Here is an 18,574-nt window from a genome sequence, read left to right as displayed (position 1 = left end):
TCACGTAACTTCACCACAATGAAATTGAAAGGTATCAATATTCTATCTAGTTTGTTCACAGTCCAACTTTTGCTTAGCATATTTATATAAATATATAAACATATACATACACATTCATACATATACAAATAGCTAAACTGTATAAATGTCCATTCAAAGCTAAGGTATTCACTCACAAATCTTCACATTAAAAATTCACGCTTAAACCTCTGTAGATGAGTCTTCAAAGCATACCATACTATGCTTAGTGTAATCATGGTTCATTAAACAAGCGATAGCCAGAATATTGTGCTGAATCATAAAGTATAAATAGATTAACTACATTAAGACTAATCATACAATTACATGAAAGCTTTTTTTCATATATGAACCCAGATTAGTTTACACTTGATTTCAGCCATACATATCTCCCATGTTATTCTTTTTAATGAAATATACTTGTTAGGGTAGGAAGAAGATATTCTGGGATATCACCAACTGTGATACAGTTGTAGATATTATAATCCAAAACATGATGGAACTTAGGTTGACCATTCTTTTATTAGACTGTGAATGCATTGGGACTTATCCACAAATGCATAGGATTACAGGGGATTGTCATGGCTGATTTGAAAACCAGTATTCTAATACGCGACAACCCTACAAACTGCATAAAATACAGTACAGCTTAGAAGACCTTTTAATTTCTCACAGATTGATGTATATAAACAATAGCCTCCTAACCAAGTGACACCGAATATTTTCACTATATTGTGTGAAATGGATTACTTCAGAAATAATATTGTAAAACACAGAGTGAGCTTGAGCCTCCCACCTGTTTTGAATTATAACTCCCTTAGAGTCCAGCTTCAGTGACTAGAAACCGTAAAAGTTGTGTCCCAAACCACAAATTCACCTACTCCTCTTATAAGGAATAAAAACTGGATTCACAGAAATTATTCTGCCCCATAACATCATCCATTTAATTTACAAATTATATAAACCCAGTTGTTGATAATATAAATCATGTAAGTGGTTAGCAGTTAGAATCACAATACCCAGTTAACTGCGTTTTCTCAATCATACTAGGTTAAATAACAAAAGTTTACTACAATCTACCACTACCAGCTAGCAATGTTCTTGCATGTAATATTTTTTTTTAGAATTGGTTCTTAACATCAACAATTTACTTCTGAAATGTATTTAAATTCTAAATTTAATGTATAATTCCCACTTTAGCGTTATACTTTGTTTTAATTCTATGCCAATCATGAAAAAAGATTTCCCCCTCATTATCCACTCTCAAACACCAGCACCTAGTTCATACAGCAGTGCATCGCATCGCAATGCAAGCGAAGTGTGATAAGTGTGCAAAGAGGCTCCAGACAACTGTCTTGCACCCGCGCGTTTTAAAGACGCCGGAGAGAGTCTGCGTAGCCATCCGCTTTAACCAATTATTAAGTCATCTTCAAGTTACAAAAAGGAAAAGGAAAAAAGAAAGTTCTTCGTAAATCCATTGAAGAAGGCGCGGTCCCCAGGCTGTCGGCTGGCTGTTATCGATCCCTTTAAGTGCCTGCTAATGCCAATAAAGTACGCTCAACAGGGGCGGCAAGACAGATGAGGCGCTGCTGGCAAGAAAAGGCACTTTTTCGCAAAGCGAGCTCGGGCGAGCAGAACTTGTTATAGATTCGAGAAGCGGACCATTAAGGGTTAACCCGGAGGAGGAGGAGGCGGGATGAGTCGGGGGCGGGGAAAGGAGGGCGCTGAAGGGGGCGGAGCGGGGAAACCCTATAAAAGAAGCCGGCGTGTGTGCGCGGTTGTGCTTTAAGTGAATGGGGTTGCAGCGTTAAACTGTAAGCCTATTCTCGTGCGAATTGAGTTACCACCCACCTCATCTATGAATGTATCTCGCGCTTCCTGGGACTGCCCCGCCCTCAGTTAGCTGTGACATTTGGCTCTCGAGGGTTGAGATTTGACGTGAGGCGAACTCGTCAGGCGACGGTGTGAGGGGAGCGGACCCTAAAATAAATAAATAAATAAAAAATAAATAAAAATAAACCCGGGAACCACAGCCTTTTCAATGGTAATTTCCTTCAACAGGGTGGCCCTAAGATGTGCCTCTCTCCCCCCGCCCTCTCTCTCTCACACATCTCTCTATCGCTAGTCCACCTGAGTCTTGGGATGGTGGAAGTTCCTTTCCAGCACATTTCGCTGCTTTTTTTTTTTTTTTTAAATTTCTTCCCCCAAAAGGCATTTCTTGTCGCAATTCTCCGAGCAGGCAGTTTTGAGAGAAAACACGCTGTGACTGTCTCAGCGTTCGGTTGTCAGATAGACGGTCTCAGAACGGAGAGGCTCCATGTTGCTTTCGGGGATTTTTTTTTTTTAAATCCCTCTTCCTCAGATCTCCAGCTTCCTCCTTGTGCAAAAAAAAAAGAAAAAGAAAAAGAAAAGAAAAGAGAAAAAAATTCCTTCACAGTCTCACAAACCCTCGAAAAGGGACCCGGTGCGGCTTTTCCCCGAGCCAAGAACTGGCAGGAGAGCTGCCCCCGCTTCCCCCGTTCAAAGGGAAGGGAGCAGCTGCGAATGTCACTTCCCTGGAAAAGGGGGATTCGCTGCCGCGGAGGGAAAGGCTTCCCTCCGCCAGCCAGTCAAAGACAAACGGTTGCCTTTCCCTTCTGTTCTGGGGGAGGGAAGCTGAACGCCACCTTCCTTTTTATACCTGGGCAACGGCGGCAGCCCCTGCTACGATAGGGATGGGGGTCCTCTCTCCGTTTCCCGCCCTGTGATTGCTCTTTCCCTTGGAGCGCTTGAGAATCCTGTGTGTGTGTGTGTGTGTGTGGTTTTTTTTTTCTGAAAAGGGGGGAGGAGACGGCAGCGTGTGACAGATGCACTTTCCTGACAGCTCCCAGCTCAGCCTAGTGGCTCCCTGCCATTGGCTCAGTGCAATGGAGCGGCAAGGCTGTGCGCTATAATAGCGCCATGCCTGCGAGAGGCAGCAGCTCAGACTCCTTCAGCGAAGCCCGGGAAAGATGCTGCTAATGCTGCTGCTGCCGCCGCCCCCCTTCTTCCTTTGGCTGTTGCCTGCTCTGCGCTGACGGAAAGAGACTGTGATGAATGCCCGCCGGCTCCTGCTGTAGCTAAGCTTGCCCGGCCGCTCGATCTGGCTCCCCGCCTTGAGAGAGAGAGAGAGAAAAGAAAGGGAGAGTTAGGCTGCTGCTGCTGCTGCTGCGATTATCGCCGCTTTACTTGGAGACAACAGCCGGAGGGAGAGCAGTATATGCCTCTGTGTATAGCTTGGTTATTCCCCGGATCAACCAGCTCCTTCGCCGCTTCCTGGTCTCAGCCAAGCCGGCCAGTCCAATCATCTACCCCACTCCCGACGCCTTGCAGCCTGTGCCTGGTCTGGAGCCTTCGGGGTGTATGGAAACGGCGGCAGCCCGCGAGGCCGCTGCTCCATGGAGTGTTATTACATTGTCATCAGCTCCGCGCATCTCAGCAATGGGCACTTTCGCAACATCAAGGGAGTTTTCCGAGGTCCCCTCAGCAAAAACGGCAACAAAACTCTGGTAAGGTGTTTGTGTCCTTCCCTTACCTCCGTTTCTCTCCCCCCTCCTCTCTCTTTATCTCCCCCCCACCCAGTTCCCCGCCGCCCCCTTTCATCCTTTACATCTTCAGTCTGGAGTATTCAGCACTCCGGAAAGCTGGACAGTTCAAAGCGGTGCGCTTTCCTCGAGAGAGTCCGGGTCGGTTTCTTGGAGATTTCTTTTTCTTTTCCCAAAGCACACACACACACACACAAAAGGAGAAGAAAATTGTTAGTTTGTACCCGGGTTTTCCTCTCGGATTCTTTCTGTTTCTATAGATTCTTTCTCGATAGCACTTTGATTTGGGGCTAGGTGTAAGATAATCCAGTGGACTCTTAAATGGCGTTGAAAGAAACACTTAGTCCATTCGTGCTCTCCTTACTCCTCAAAGGTAGAGTGCTGAACAAGCTGTAAAAGCTCTCTGGTGGAAAAGATCTGGCATTCTGGGTTTCCTTTGGTGAACATCAACATGGTCCAGTTTGAATTTAAGGGGTCAAAGTATTCAGAGAATAAAGGAAAATAACAAAACGAGTTTTGGGGCAGACGATTATTCAAGAATTAGGATGGGTGGAAATTCAAAACGTTCTCTTTTTTTTCTTTTTTCTTTTCATGGTTGGTCAGGATGGGAAGATTTAAGAACTGTTCCCATATTTTCTCACAAGGGAATTATGTTGATATTTGTTAATGTGCTTTTAGGACTCTGCTTCCACATCCACTTATTAGAGAGTCATTCTTTATAAACTATAGTGGGACTTCTGAGTGCATGTAATGTAATAAGACCATTGGTTTCACTCTCTCGAGATGGCCTGAAATCAGAATGGATGGGACCCCAATTTAAATGGGGGGGGGGGCTGGGGTTATATTCATGTTGCCAACTAAGTTACTTTGAATGTTCTTGGAAGTGTCCAGAACAATTGGAATTAGAGAAAGAAATCATATATATATATATAACCTTTAGAAGTTCCATAATGCTGGTACAGATTTTGAAAGTAAGGTAGATGGTTCTGCTTTCTCATCACCTTTTCATTCTGAAAGTTTCTATAATAACAAACTATAGGGAAACTCAATGTATATCTCACTTACAGGAAGGTTCCTATAAAATTTATTAATATTTACTGTATAAATACAATGATTAAGAAAGTGTGTGGTAAATTCTAAATAATTATGAATAATATTAAAAAGTTTTGTGTGCATCTCTTTGACATATATGGTTTTCTGCACCCTAAACATTTCAAATTCTTTCCAGAAATGTTATCTACTTTAAATTATCTTTCACTTATGTCTTATCAAATAGACAGAAATGACAAAACTAAATGGTACAAAACTTGCCAAATTGACCATTATTTTTTAAGAGAAGTAATGGCAGGAATGATCCAGTATTTATATTTTGCTGTATTTTGTAATTCTCTACCTAACTCCATTTAGACTATGCCAAACTTGACCATTCAATGAAAGTACATGTTCTGTACAGTTCTCTCCATCTCTTTATGGTTGCTATTATCCTATACATAATGATTAAATAGGAGGCCCCTATAAAGTCAGTGGTTAGTATCTCCTAGTAAATGTTCCAAGGTTAAGGTGAGCTCAACTCCAAATATCTATTGAAAAATTCAATAGAGGATGAAGTATTGTGATTTTTATTTTCATCAACATATGGAAATTATACTTAATACAATATTGGAGGTTTATACCATTAAGCTGACATGTGTGTGGATGTTATTCTAAAAGTAATATTTGAATTCTTTTGAAATCTGTATAGTGTCACATAAATCACATTCTAAACACATCTATTTTCTTCTGCAAAGCTAATGAAACTTCAGTATTCACTTTGCTTTGGGCTTGCTTTGGGCATAACTGGGAGCAATTTTATTTTAAATATATATTTAGCATATATTTAGAAATGAAATCAGTAATTGAACCCAATAATATTATTTTCTGAATTTATCTAGGTTAATGCTTATATTTGACTTTGCATTGGATTTAAAAGGCTTAAAAGTTTATTGAAAGTAGTATAGCAAATTTTTGAAAGCTAACGGTAGTGAATTAATATAATCTAATGTTCTCAAAAAGAAGCAGAGAACAGATGTAATTTTATTTCACAGAGCTTAAAAGTGGTTAAAGTTATGGAATGCAGAAATTCTAATAAAGTATGAGGGATTTTCAGTGAGAAAAAATATATAAACTATGTAACTTTGAGAACACATTGTTTCTTCTATTTTATATAGTAGAACAAGTTTGGCTTCAAAAAATTAAACCAAAATAAAAGTAGAAAACTTGACCAATAAAGGAGAACATATGAGATATAATCTATTTTTTAAAAATTAGATGCCTACATTTGCATATTAAAATAAGATAAAAGCTTTGTTATTTTAGATAATTTATATTCCATGAGGCCTCATTTTAGAAGATGCTTTTTATTTCATGTGAGGAAGAAAAAAGAATGTCTCTTGAATCAGTCCTTCCATTCAGGGGATTGTTTACAAAAACTTTTATTAAAATAATTACAGATTTTAACATGCACTCTTATCAATATAGAGCAGGAGTCTCCAACCTTGGCAACTTTAAGACTTTTGGACTTCAAGTCCCAGAATTCCTCAGCCAGCTGGCTGAGGAATTCTGGGACTTGAAGTCCACAAGTCTTAAAGTTGCCAAGGTTGGAGACCTCTGATATAGAACAATATTTTTTTTAAAAAAAACATTGTTTAAAGATAAAATGGCTTTGAGTCAAGCTTGACTTCCAGTAACCACATCCATGATGTTTCTGACTCCAGTTGCTGTCAAAAATGAAGAATATGGTTTGAAATTGTACCCCTAAAATAGACTGATAACCAGCATTAAAAACTCTAAGATAGTTTTAGGGAACACTTTTGTGATACGTGGATTATTTAGATAATTAGCCATTTTTTCAGAGTCTGTGAGGTAACTTCCATTACTAATGAATTTCAGGGCTTAGATTTTACCTGAAGGGATTAAGAAATTCCATTCCACTGTGCACATATTGTACAAGTGACTTGCTCAAGCAGAAATACTTCATGATATCTGCGCAACATAATAAATTTTAAACTGTCAGCATCGCAACGTTTTGCTGGTCAGCATCACAAATCAATAGAAAATATCAATATTGGAAGCACTGGTGCTAGGCTTATGTTTTAAAGAATAGTTTGAAAGGTAAAGAAAGGGCTCTCAATAATTTGAAATGAAAGTTTATCTCTCCCCCGCCCCACTTTTCTTTCTCCTATCTCATATTTGTGCAATTTATTTCCTTGACCAAAAGGGGCCACTGCTGAGCAGCTTATCCCCTGCATTTCAGCTCACTTTTTCTTCTTTTAAGCAATGTTGCTCTGTGTGTTGTGGATCTTCAGAGTAAGACATGTAAAGGAATGTGTTTGAATGGCCAAATGATACTAGATTTAAAAAAAACCCCACAAAGTTCAAGTATTATATAGCATCTTTCCCCCAATCCTATTGATAGAAAGAAGGGCACATGATGCTGGAATCGATGGGTAAGTCCTGAAAATATAGTAGTTGAACATTAAATTCCAAGGGAAAAACAAAATTTGCAAACATAGACATAACTATTTTTGAAATGCATAACATGAATACACAAGAATTTCAGCTCTCATAGGAGATAGACATGTTTGTATGAAGTGGTTGAAGTGGTTGCAAGGCAGAGAACAAAGAAGCTGGCTGTGTAAGAGACAATATCTGTAAGATTAATATGAAAGACATTTGAGATTTTTTTAAAAAAATCTGGTTTCAGAAAATGACATATAAGTCCTGCACTAAAAAAGCAATAGAGCTGAAAGAAAAGACTTAGAAAAAAAAGAATAAGCTGATAGAAGTCAAATTTCTAAGAGCTCTATATTATATATGTTTACTCAGAAGCAAATATTGATTTCAGTGAGATGTCTTGATAAATGGGAATAGGTTTGCAGTCTAAAAGAGTATAACATTATATGCAAACTTTAGGATGTAGATAGTTTTGTATTATAAAACTAGAGTTCTGTATCCACGTAACTTAGCAGGAAAGAGCAAGGAATGGGAGGAGATCTCCCCTAAATAACCTTGCTATTTACTGTGTTGCTATTGCTATTGACACTGTCTGTATACACAACCAAGGTATTGCAGTGGGGACAAATGTGCCACACTCATCATCAAATGGGGGAAAATAGTGAAATTTATTGCAAAGGTCAGCTTTATTTGAAAGAGCCTACATTCTGCGACAATACCTTTAATACCTCATCAACGTCTGCCTATCTGAGGTTTTTGGGAAAGACTCGATAGGTGGATAAAAATGCCAAATCCAACCTAAACATCTGGCTGACTGTGTAACCAACCATAAATATTTCCCCCTAGGAATAAAATAATAGTTATAAATGTGTCAAGGGATACCATTTTATAGAACCTTCCAAAACATAAACTGTTTGCGATGGGTGATTTATAAAATAGAAAAATGTATGACATGGAATAGAATTTGTGAAGAGAGCAATCAGAGTCAGAAAATCTGTAGAGATTCTCAGTCATCTAGATCATGGTTGTCTCAAAGGTGCTTTTTTCAGGAGGCAACTAGACTGCCTTGATTTTTTTTCTTTTGAAGATGTTTTGCTTCTCATCCAAGAAGCTTCTTCAGCTCCTTCAATTCCCCACTGTCCTGTCAGAACTGAAGAAGCTTCTTGGATGAGAAGCAAAATGTCTTCAAAAGAAAAAAACAAGAAAATCCTCCAAAAAAACCACCAGAGTCAGAGTAACTGGACTTTTAAAAAGTTTCAAAACTCTTCCTCACCATGCTCTATAGCTGTCCATTAATAAGGTAGAAAGTTTAAAAATGTCAAATTTGGGTTAGCAATCTCAGATTTCCCTGTTTCTTATTTTTCCTTCTAACTGAAATTACTAAGCTCTGAAGTTAGACATTTCTGCATTCAAGACCAGGGCTTTTGTTGTAGAATAGTGTCCTTTTATAAGGAAAACATTCTAAGAGCAATTAATTAGTTCCTTGGAAATTTCAGTTAGGATTGTTTGGCAGCCTTAGTACTTGTCTTTTTTTTTTTTTTTTTAGATTCAATGAACTAAAATGATGGTAATATTTAAAACTTCTTGTATCTTCCATCATTTGCCAATACCCACTGTAATAGGCTTTCTTAAAAGATTTAAGGATAGCTACAAAAATGTCTTGAAAGCTCTTATAGTCCAATTTTGCAGTAGTTATTCCAGGTTTCATAGTAAAATTATGTGGCCATGGTGTATCTAAGTATATTAAAGTAGGATAAATATGCTCATTAGTGCATGTGTAAGAAAAACAGTGCATTTCTGTGCTTATTGTTTATACATATTGTTGCACAGATTCAACCTATTTCTTGGCAGCAAACTTGTCTCTTCAAGTACAATCCTCCAGACTTGTTAACTTGCTTGTAAAATCTGGCTGTCGTTGATCTGATGTGGCGATTACAACAGAAGTTTTTGGACTATATTATATAGAAAACATAAAGACCCTTGAGAATTGAAGAACAAGTTGACCATTCAGCCAACCGTATTTTCAGTTTGTTGTCTTTAATGGTTTAAGTGGGTAAGTTGCTTATGAAATACGATGTTGTTTTCTTCACTAGAGCTGAGCTCCCCAGACAATCAAATGTTTATTCTTTTGTCCAATATTGTTTTACTTAGTTGTACCCTTTGCTCTGAAGATTGTCTTATGGCCTCCCAGATAGTACTGAACTCCAGTGTCCAACAACTTTAACTAACATTGTCAGTCTCTGCTTTAAATCCTCCAAGGATTAAAAATAATTTATAGAAATAACAAGGAAAGTTTTCCTTGAAATCATTTTAAAAAACATGTTTATTCTATTGTATGTTCATAAATATTTCTGCTGATGCTTACTGCAGACTGCATACATTTAAAGTAAGTTCCACAAATGTCCACATATAATTCTTTCCAACATTGCTCTTATCTGAATAGTATTAAACCTTCACATTAGTGGCTGACTTTAAGAGCAGTCCAGTTACATAAATGCAACATATTTTTGCCAATTTACAGAATGCATGGCATATGCATAAACCAATTTTGCTGCTGCTAGAAGGGTATCTCCGGCAACCAGTGAGGCTGGATTGAAGAAACATATTGCTTTTTGGTATCTGTTGGAGGTGGAAGTGAAAACCTTATGGAGTGTCAGCATATGTTGTTGGCAGCACAGTATGCAGTGTGATAAGGGGAAAGAACATAACACACTTTATGCTGACTGATTATTTCTTAACTGTTAGTACAGATTTTGTGGAATTCCCATTTCTTCAGCCCTCTATGTATCATATATCAGGCTGAGGAAAATGTGTTTTAATAAAAATGTTTATACCGTACTTATTAGACTAGGGTAGGGAGAAATTTGAAAAAAGGAAAAAAATAGAAAAGGAGTCAATATATCTTTTTCCAGAAAATCCTGACACCTAAAATTCTTTGGATACTGAGGGTTTTAATTCTAATTAAACTTGCATGTAGTGTCATCTTTTTATTTTAAAAACAGTTTTTATGATACTTAGAGCTTTATAAAATAGAATCTTACATGGATTCATATTTAAATATGTCCATAATCCAAATATAAATCTAACATTGTGTAAAAGGTACAGTTGATTTTGTTTCTCCATCCTGGCTGTGCCTGAATCATATAGAAAAACAGCATAAAGAAAAAAGCATAAATAATACAGTAGCATAAGATCTTTTTGGTTTCATGTATGTTTGTTTTTTTATTATAACAGATAATATTTTTTAAAAAATATAGTCATTTCAGATTTAAGTATGAGTAAATAAAAGGAAATGCTAGGTTGAATATGCAGCTCCCTGTGCCAAAGGAGAAAGACGTGGATTTCTGCATTCACCTTGAAGGTGTAAATTAAGTACAATGACATGAAATTGGCAGAGAGATGCTTCATAAAGTAGAAGGAAATTTAGCTTGGTCATCAAAGTTATTCAGAATAATTCTGGCTTTGTCTTAATGAAGTCTACTTAGTGATACTTTCTCAATATTTTTATTGCTCTAAGATTCATGAAATTAATAACTTTTGTAAAATTAATAGAACTATATTAATATCATTTTTAGTTTAGGGCAGCTATTTTTTAAAAAAAAAACCAGCAGCAACTAACAGCAGATGGAGGAGAGGAATATGATCTGAAGGAAGAGCAGGAAAGTCCATTGATCTGCTGACTTCAAAGGAAAAAATAATTAATGGGATCTCCAATACATACTGTATATCGATAATACTAATCCAATTCAGGTAGTAGATAGTTTTGTGTGTAGGAACTGCTGCTCATATGGGTATCCCCAGTTTAGTATAGAAATCTCTGATGGAGGATGGACCATCCTGGTCTGAATCGGTTCTAAAGAGAGAATTGAACAACTTGTTATAGATTTGAGTCATGATTTCAAATTTCCCATCCCTTCCCCTCAACAATGGATTATTATAATATAGGTAATCCTTACTTACATCAATTGATTTAGTGACTATTCAAAGTTGGAACAACACTGAAAAAAGCAATTTATGACCATTTTTCACACTTATGACCACGGCAATATCCCCATGGTCACAGGATCAAAATTCAGACACTTGGCAACTGACTCATATTTATAATGTTTGTAGGGCCCCGGGATCATATGATCATTTTTTGTGACCTTCTGACAAGCAAAGTTAATGGGGAAGCAAGATTCACTTAGCAACCATGTAACTAATTTAACAACTGCAGTGAATCACTTAACAACTGTGGCAAGAAAGGTTGAAAATAGGATAAAACTCATTAAACAATTATTTCACTTAGCAACTGAAATTTTGGGCTCAATTGTGGTGATAAGTTGAGGATTGCCTGTATTAACAATTGAAAGGGATTCATTCTAGCAGCACTATCCCCTTCATGCTGTGGGATGGAAGCTGAAGCAGAAATCATATTTGCCTAGAATAGATCAAGTTTACGAATTTATCACTGATGTGAAATTTAAATCAGAATTTCTCATTCTTACAATAATTCACTTTTGACCTTTTTCCATAACAATACAATGGTTAAGGAGACAAGCATCTTTTCAGGTGGATCTTTCAATAACAATAAAACAAAAAACATTTCTTGTATTATCACATCACTTTTTAGTCACTGTTAGTTTTTCACTCCCTTGATTAAAAATAAATTTTAAGAATTAATATAGACATTTTTCTTTTCTCCTTATCTTTAAACCTTGTCCATATCTGAAATCTTAATGAAGTGAAATCCAAGGTGATACATTTTCTGTACCCTTTTATTGTGTTGGATATAATTGGTAGTAATGTCTTGTATAGCAAAATAAGCAGTAGGTATGATTGTTTAAATGCTATGAGTCAGGGTCAAAGGTGAATGGTATATGCAGAAAGATTAACAATGAAAACAATCTAATTTAGATAGAACATTTTCCAGTGGCCGTTAATGAAGTGCACGAAGTAGTTTCTCCTTTGACCTCTTTTCATTCTTCATTTCTATCTTATCTTTGTACTACAAAAGAAATTTTAGAGAGCTTCTTTCAGTAAAAGGGCAAGATAAATTAGAAGAGGACTTTAATTTAAAAAAAAAAACAGAATAATGCATGCTTTTGATTACTGTCCTCTTCTGAAAAGGGTTTAGGACCCATGATAGGTTTGCAGCTGTCAGTTATTTCCTGCTAACAGGCTTATTGGTTCTAGAGACTTGCATAACATAGTTGGATGAGAAGTTGGAGTCTTGAGAGCCACTGTTGCATGCCATTTGGACCCACTACTTCATCACGTGTGCAAATGTATAAAACTAATGATATATATACAAAAGGCACTTTTGTTTACTTCAGACTTTCTCTAGTCTGAAGCACTCCCATCAGATGAAAGGATGTCCTACTGGTAGTATATAGGATGCTCTCCTCAAGGAGATCCTCGTATCTCTAAGCTATTGTTAACATTTTATCAGATAAAATATCTAGGGAGTTTCCTTTGTAACATTCATAACCTGTAACATTTTATTCCAGAAATTCTATAGTCCAGTTTATAATAGCAGCTTGACATTCTGGGCTAGATCCATCACCCCAAAAGTTCTTTTTTTAAAAAAAAAAATTTTTTTTATTGGTTTTTAAAACAAACATAAACAAACAAAACATAAAAACATCAAGTCATCTTCCATATATATACATACAGTGTGCCGGTTGGTTTACAAATTGCTTTGTGCTTCCATTTCATAGTCTTCAATTATAATTACATTGTATATAATCTCGTATTTTCAATCAAATATTAAATACATTAATATCATTATTAATCAATCATTTGACTATACTTTTATTCATTCATGTTTTACAAAATGATCATATTTTACTTAATTTGTTTTATGACAATTCATATTATCATCCCAGATCTATCCTAGAATTATTTTGTAGATATAATAAGAAAAGAATACATCTTTATATATTTAGTATTTTTTAAAAGTCTACATATTTTGTTACTATACTTTATTGTCTAACCATTGATAGAGTAGATCCCAAACTTTATAAAATTGTTTATCATCTTGTTCTCTAATTTCAAATGTCAATTTACTCATTTCAGCACATTCCAATATTTTCTTAATGATTTCCTCCTGTGATGGTATTTTCTCATTTTTCCAGTTTTTAGCAAATACAATCCTAGCCACTGTTAATACATTTACAATCAAGTATTTCAAGTCTTTACTATATATTTCAGGTAAAATTCCCAATAAAAATATCTCTGGTTTCAAATCTATATTTTTTTTTTGTCATTTTTTCCAACCACGTGTGGATTTTAGTCCAGTATTTTTTAGCATCCGCACAAGTCCACCACATATGGTAATATGAGCCAGGTGTCTGATGACATTTCCAACATTTTTCGGATTTATTCTTGAACATCCTTGCTATTCTTGTTGGGGAAAAATGCCACCTGTAAAACATCTTATATGCTGTTATATTTCTTTATATGCTTATATTTCTTTATATGCTGTTGACATTGTCATTTTATAATTTTGAGACCACAATTTTTGCCATTTCTCTAAATCAATCCCATATCCAAAATTCTTCCCCCAAGCAATCATAGTTTCTTTAACTTGTTCTTCTTTTAGTTTAGTTTCTAATAAATATCCATACAATTTTTTAATCACCTTTTCATCAGTACCTGTCAAAATCTTATCTAAGTCAGTCAGTTTATCATAGAAAATTTCTGTTTTAGAATCTTTATCATACCTTGAATTTGCGCATATGAAAACCAATTCATCTTTATACCTTGTTCCTCTAGTTTTTGTGTAGATTTAAGTTCACCCTTTTCATTCAATATTTCATCATATCTAACTGTTTGTTCCTTTTTGTATATTATAGGATAAGAAAATGCTTCAATAGTCAACAGCCAGACTGGAATTTTCAAATAACATTGTCTTTTAATCTTTTCCCAGTTTAACCACAGAGACTCCCGTATATAATGTCTTCTAAAATACCCCTGTGTTTTAGTTCCTTTATACCATAGAAAAGCATGCCACCCTAACAACAGATCATGTCCTTCTAATGTCAACAATCTAGTATTTCTTAATGTTATCCATTCCTTAACCCACATCATATTTGTAGCTTTGTAATACAACTCCTAATTAGGCAAACCAAATCCTCCTCTTATTCTAGCATCTTGCAAAAGTTTTAATTTTATTCTCGCTTTCTTACCTTGCCATATATATTTCAACACAATTTTATTTAAATCTTCAAAGTAGTCTTTTCCAAGCCTAATTGGAATTGTTTGAAACAAATATAAAATTCTGGGTAATATATTCATCTTGATTGTTGATATTCTCCCTATTAATGACAGTTGTAAATTTTCCCATTTCGCCAAATCTAGCACAATTTGCTGTTTAAGTTTGATATAATTATTCTCTTTTAGTGTACTGCATCTTGCTGTCAAGTATATCCCCAAGTATTTGATCTTATTCGTAACCTGAATTTTCAATAGGTCTGCCAGTTCTTCCTTTTGTCTTGATAGCATATTCTTTGTCAAGATCTTTGTCTTATCTTTATTTATTTTCAAACCAGACACCTTTCCATATGTCTCTATCTTTTCTATCAATTTTGATGCTGTTTCTAGTGGGTCTTCTAAGATGAAAACCAGATCATCTGCAAATGCTTGCAACTTAAATTCTTTCTTTTTAATTTTCATCCCTTTATATTCTTTTCATCTCTAATATTTCTGTTTAGCACTTCCAAAGTTAACACAAACAACAGAGGTGATAGTGGGCACCCTTGTCTTGTTCCTTTTCTTATATTGATAGAGTCTGTCATTTCTCCCTCTATTATTACCTTTGCTGTTTGCTTATGATATATAGCTTCTATTGCTTGAATAAATTTTCTAGCAAAGCCCATCTGTTCCAGCAGTAATAACATGAATCGCCAATTCACATTATCAAATGCCTTCTGTGCATCTAGAAATATCAGAGCCATTTGTTTTTCAGGATGTGCCTCGTAGTATTCCAAAGTGTCCAAGATTACTCTCATATTGTCTTTAATTTGTCTCTTTGGCAGAAATCCATTTTGATCAGGATGGATAAAATTATTTAAGTATTTTTTAAGTCTTTCTGCCAATATTGAAGCAAAAATTTTATAATCTGCGTTTAGTAGGGAAATAGGTCTATAGTTCTTGATTTGTAATGGATCGGTCTCCTCTTTTGGAAAAAGTGTGATATAAGCTTCTGACCATGATTTAGGTATCTTCTTCTTTAACATAACTTCATTCATAACTTCTCGCAATGGAAAATTCAATGATTCTTGTAATGTTTTGTTTCACCCCAAAAGTTCTTGAAGTACAGTATGATAAAAAAAGAGGCAAGCTAGAGAACACTGTGTTTGGTTTAAGTAGTGAAATAATAAAACAAACTCAGTAACAGACCCATGATTTGAAGAGGGGAATTCTGAACTAAAATAGATTGAAGCATTCAAGTTTTACTTATTTGCTGAAGTCTGCTCATTTGCACTTAGTGCTAGAAATTACTTTTTGACATGATGATATTTTAATGTGAATACAGTACTAAAATAAAGAAGATATTTGCTTTACCCTCTGATCAGACTAACTTGAGAGGGAGGAAGGTATTGCTGCAAGCAAAGCCAACTTTCAGAAAGTTGCTGATGATGAAAGCTTAGAAATACATTTCGGTTCATTGGGATTGCTCAAAGAAGAGTAATATTCTTTTGCCCCTTGGATACTGCTGGAAATTATAGACCCATAATTCTAAAGTTTTTCATACTAATTTCTTAGTAAATTGATTCAATTGCCTTGTGAATTATAAATTTTAAGCATACCAAGGAAAATTTCTCATCAGGTTTTAATCTCAGAATTAAAAATTGTCACCTGACATGTGACTCTGGTCCTCCAGTAGGTTTTGTAATTAATAAAAATGTCTCAATGTGGCTTCATTTAACTAAACTTTTACTAAACTGTTTTAAAGCAATAATAAATGCACACCTTTTATTTCTGCAATTGTTAAGTAATTTTGTTTTGCATTAAAATATCACACACAAACAAAATTACACACACACACACACACACTTTTGTAGGTTTGTATGGTTTTTGAGAGTTTCCAGGGCGTGCTTAGGAACTTCTTAACAATTTGGTAAGCATTTTCATGTTCATCTGGTTCATCTTTGGAACAGACTACCCAAAACTTGATTGTGAGACCTTATTCTGATTGCTGATACCAGGCAATATTTTAGTTTTCCTAGAATGAAATTGAGAAGATTGTTGGAACAATTGTGATCAAAAGTGATTATGAATCAGCACTACTATGTGCTTAGGCTGAAACCTAAGTCAATAGCAATAACAGCAGAGACGTAAGTGGCTGTTCTTCTAAACATGTAATGTACTTGTGGATTTCTGGCATGTCCCACTGATCCAAACTCAGTGAGGAAGGATGTGGGATAAGAAGACTTTAGGCTTCTAGATGATTTTGTGGGTTTCCCTTGCAGATTTGTATTTGATCTAGCTGGGATTTAGGCCCAGTATTGGAGCAGAAACTTCATTGGTCACTGCTAGATGATCTTCACTGAGACCTGGAATGGAAGACTTCTCTCTCTAAAAGAGTTGGGTATCCTATATTTGCAACTTTTGCTTTTGGGAGGAGTGGCTGAGGCAGATTTTGATTGAACAGGTATATCAATTATGGATCTATTTAAACTAGAAGGCATTTTGACTGATTCATGCTCTCATCATAATACAATTGAATTAGTATACAGGATTGATTCAAAAGCTGCAGCTGCTACCAATATGGTGGTCACACTGCTAACTGGTAAAACTCACTATTACAGAATTATGTTCATCCTGAGGTCGTTGCATTGGTTATCAGTTCCAATTCCAAGGGTTTGTTATCTATATAGAGCACTGTATGGCATCACACTCGGATATATCAGGGATTGCCTTGCTAAATATTATTCCACCCATCTGGTTAGAATATTACAGTTAGTGCCGAAAGAGTGGTGGGCCAAAAGGTAGTGCTTTTCTGTAGTACCCCCGACAAAAAAATCAAGCTCATCTTTATTACAACCAGAGGCCAACCATGCAAATGGTTTACAAACAGAATTAACATTCCTACTAGTAATTAGTGCACTCTTATTAAAATCAGCTTAAATATAATTCACCAGCATGGCACCAAATTATAGTAGTTTATGTAGCTGTTATCTTCTCTCTAATTTTACAAGCTATTACATAAAAAGTTTGCCACATTGAGGATAATTTCCTCATCTGTAGCAAATAAAAGTACAAAAGAATAAAACAGACCTGAGTGTCCTTAAGGTGTTGACAGAATTGGAGAAATGTACTTTAATTAACTATCTTGATAGACATTACAAAATAAAAGTACAGCTTTTAGTTTCTCCCAGTGCATAAGAGACACATGCTGCATGTAATATAATTATATGTAGCCAGTAGAACTACCAATGGTAGTTCTCAGCTAGAAACAGTGTCCAAATTAATACCAGTTGCATGTCTGTTTCAGATATTCTTTCACAAGTGCTACATTTTTCCCCCTACACTATTTTAAAAATGCAACGTCTGAAGAGGGATTTTCTCTCTTTGCTTAAAAAATAACAACCCTGGGCTATTTTTGGTATGTAGCTTCTACAGTCTTTACAACAACCAGCTTATCTAAATCCAGAGAAATGAAACAACTCTTCGTTTAGTTCAGGCATAAGGTATATTAGGGATCCTCACTGAGACCTACTGGAGACATTTGGAATGTTTGATAATAGGGAATGATGTGAATGCTCTCACATTCACAAAATGACTTCTATCTAAACATAATCAACTAATCACTTACTCTCTTAGCCTTAGAAAGGAGGCACTGGCAAACTCCTTTTAAAAAAGCTTGCTGACAAAACCCTGCAGTATTTCAGTATTAATCCATTTAAGAGCCCCAAATCACAGCCAAGAAAACAAATGGATCATTGAACAAATCAATCCAGAGTTCTCACTTGAGGCTTTAGTGACCAACCTCAAATTATCCCAGTGCAGACATACCATGTAAAGATCTAGCTCTCTGAAAAAGGCTCTAATGCTGGAAAAAGTGGAAGGAAAGAGAACATAAGGATGACCAGAAGCAAGATGGACAGACTCAGTTACAGTTACAGTTACAGGGGTGATGAATGAATGAAAGATTAGGTTAGGGATAGATCATCATGGAGAAAATCAATCTATGTGGTCGCTAACAGAATAACAGAGTTGGAAGGGATCTTTAAGGTCTTCTAGTTCAACCCCCCACTCAAGCAGAAGACCCTATACTATTTCAGATAAATGGCCATCCAATATCTTCTTAAAAGCCTCTAGTGATGGAGCACCCACAACTTCTGAAGGCAAGCTGTTCCACTAGTTAATTGTTCTTATTGTCAAGAAATTTCTCCTTAGTTCCAGGTTGTTTCTATCTTTGATTAGTTTCCATGCATTGGTTCTTGTCTTGCCTTCTGGTGCTTTGGAGAATAGTTTGACTCCCTCTTCTTTGTGGCAGCCCCTCAAATATTGGA

General features: G+C 35.8%; 1 protein-coding gene across 1 annotated transcript in view; it reads left to right on the top strand.

The window, feature by feature from the left end:
* The first annotated feature begins 2,687 nt into the window (after nt 1-2,687).
* The window catches only part of ZNF804A (zinc finger protein 804A), a 252,906-nt gene continuing 237,019 nt past the window's right edge, over nt 2,688-18,574 (top strand). Inside the window, exon 1 of the mRNA XM_026667885.2 lies at nt 2,688-3,545. Within this exon, the coding sequence (XP_026523670.2) occupies nt 3,435-3,545 (111 nt within the window). The 5' untranslated portion in view covers nt 2,688-3,434. The remainder of the gene's footprint in view (nt 3,546-18,574) is intronic.

Source organism: Notechis scutatus, chromosome 1, assembly GCF_049901735.1.
Source record: "Notechis scutatus isolate UNSWTSFEM ecotype Mainland chromosome 1, rNotScu1.2, whole genome shotgun sequence".
Taxonomy (NCBI): Eukaryota; Metazoa; Chordata; class Lepidosauria; order Squamata; family Elapidae; genus Notechis; species Notechis scutatus.
The sequence above is the reverse complement of the archived record's forward strand: the minus strand, read 5'-3'. Positions and strand labels throughout refer to the sequence as shown.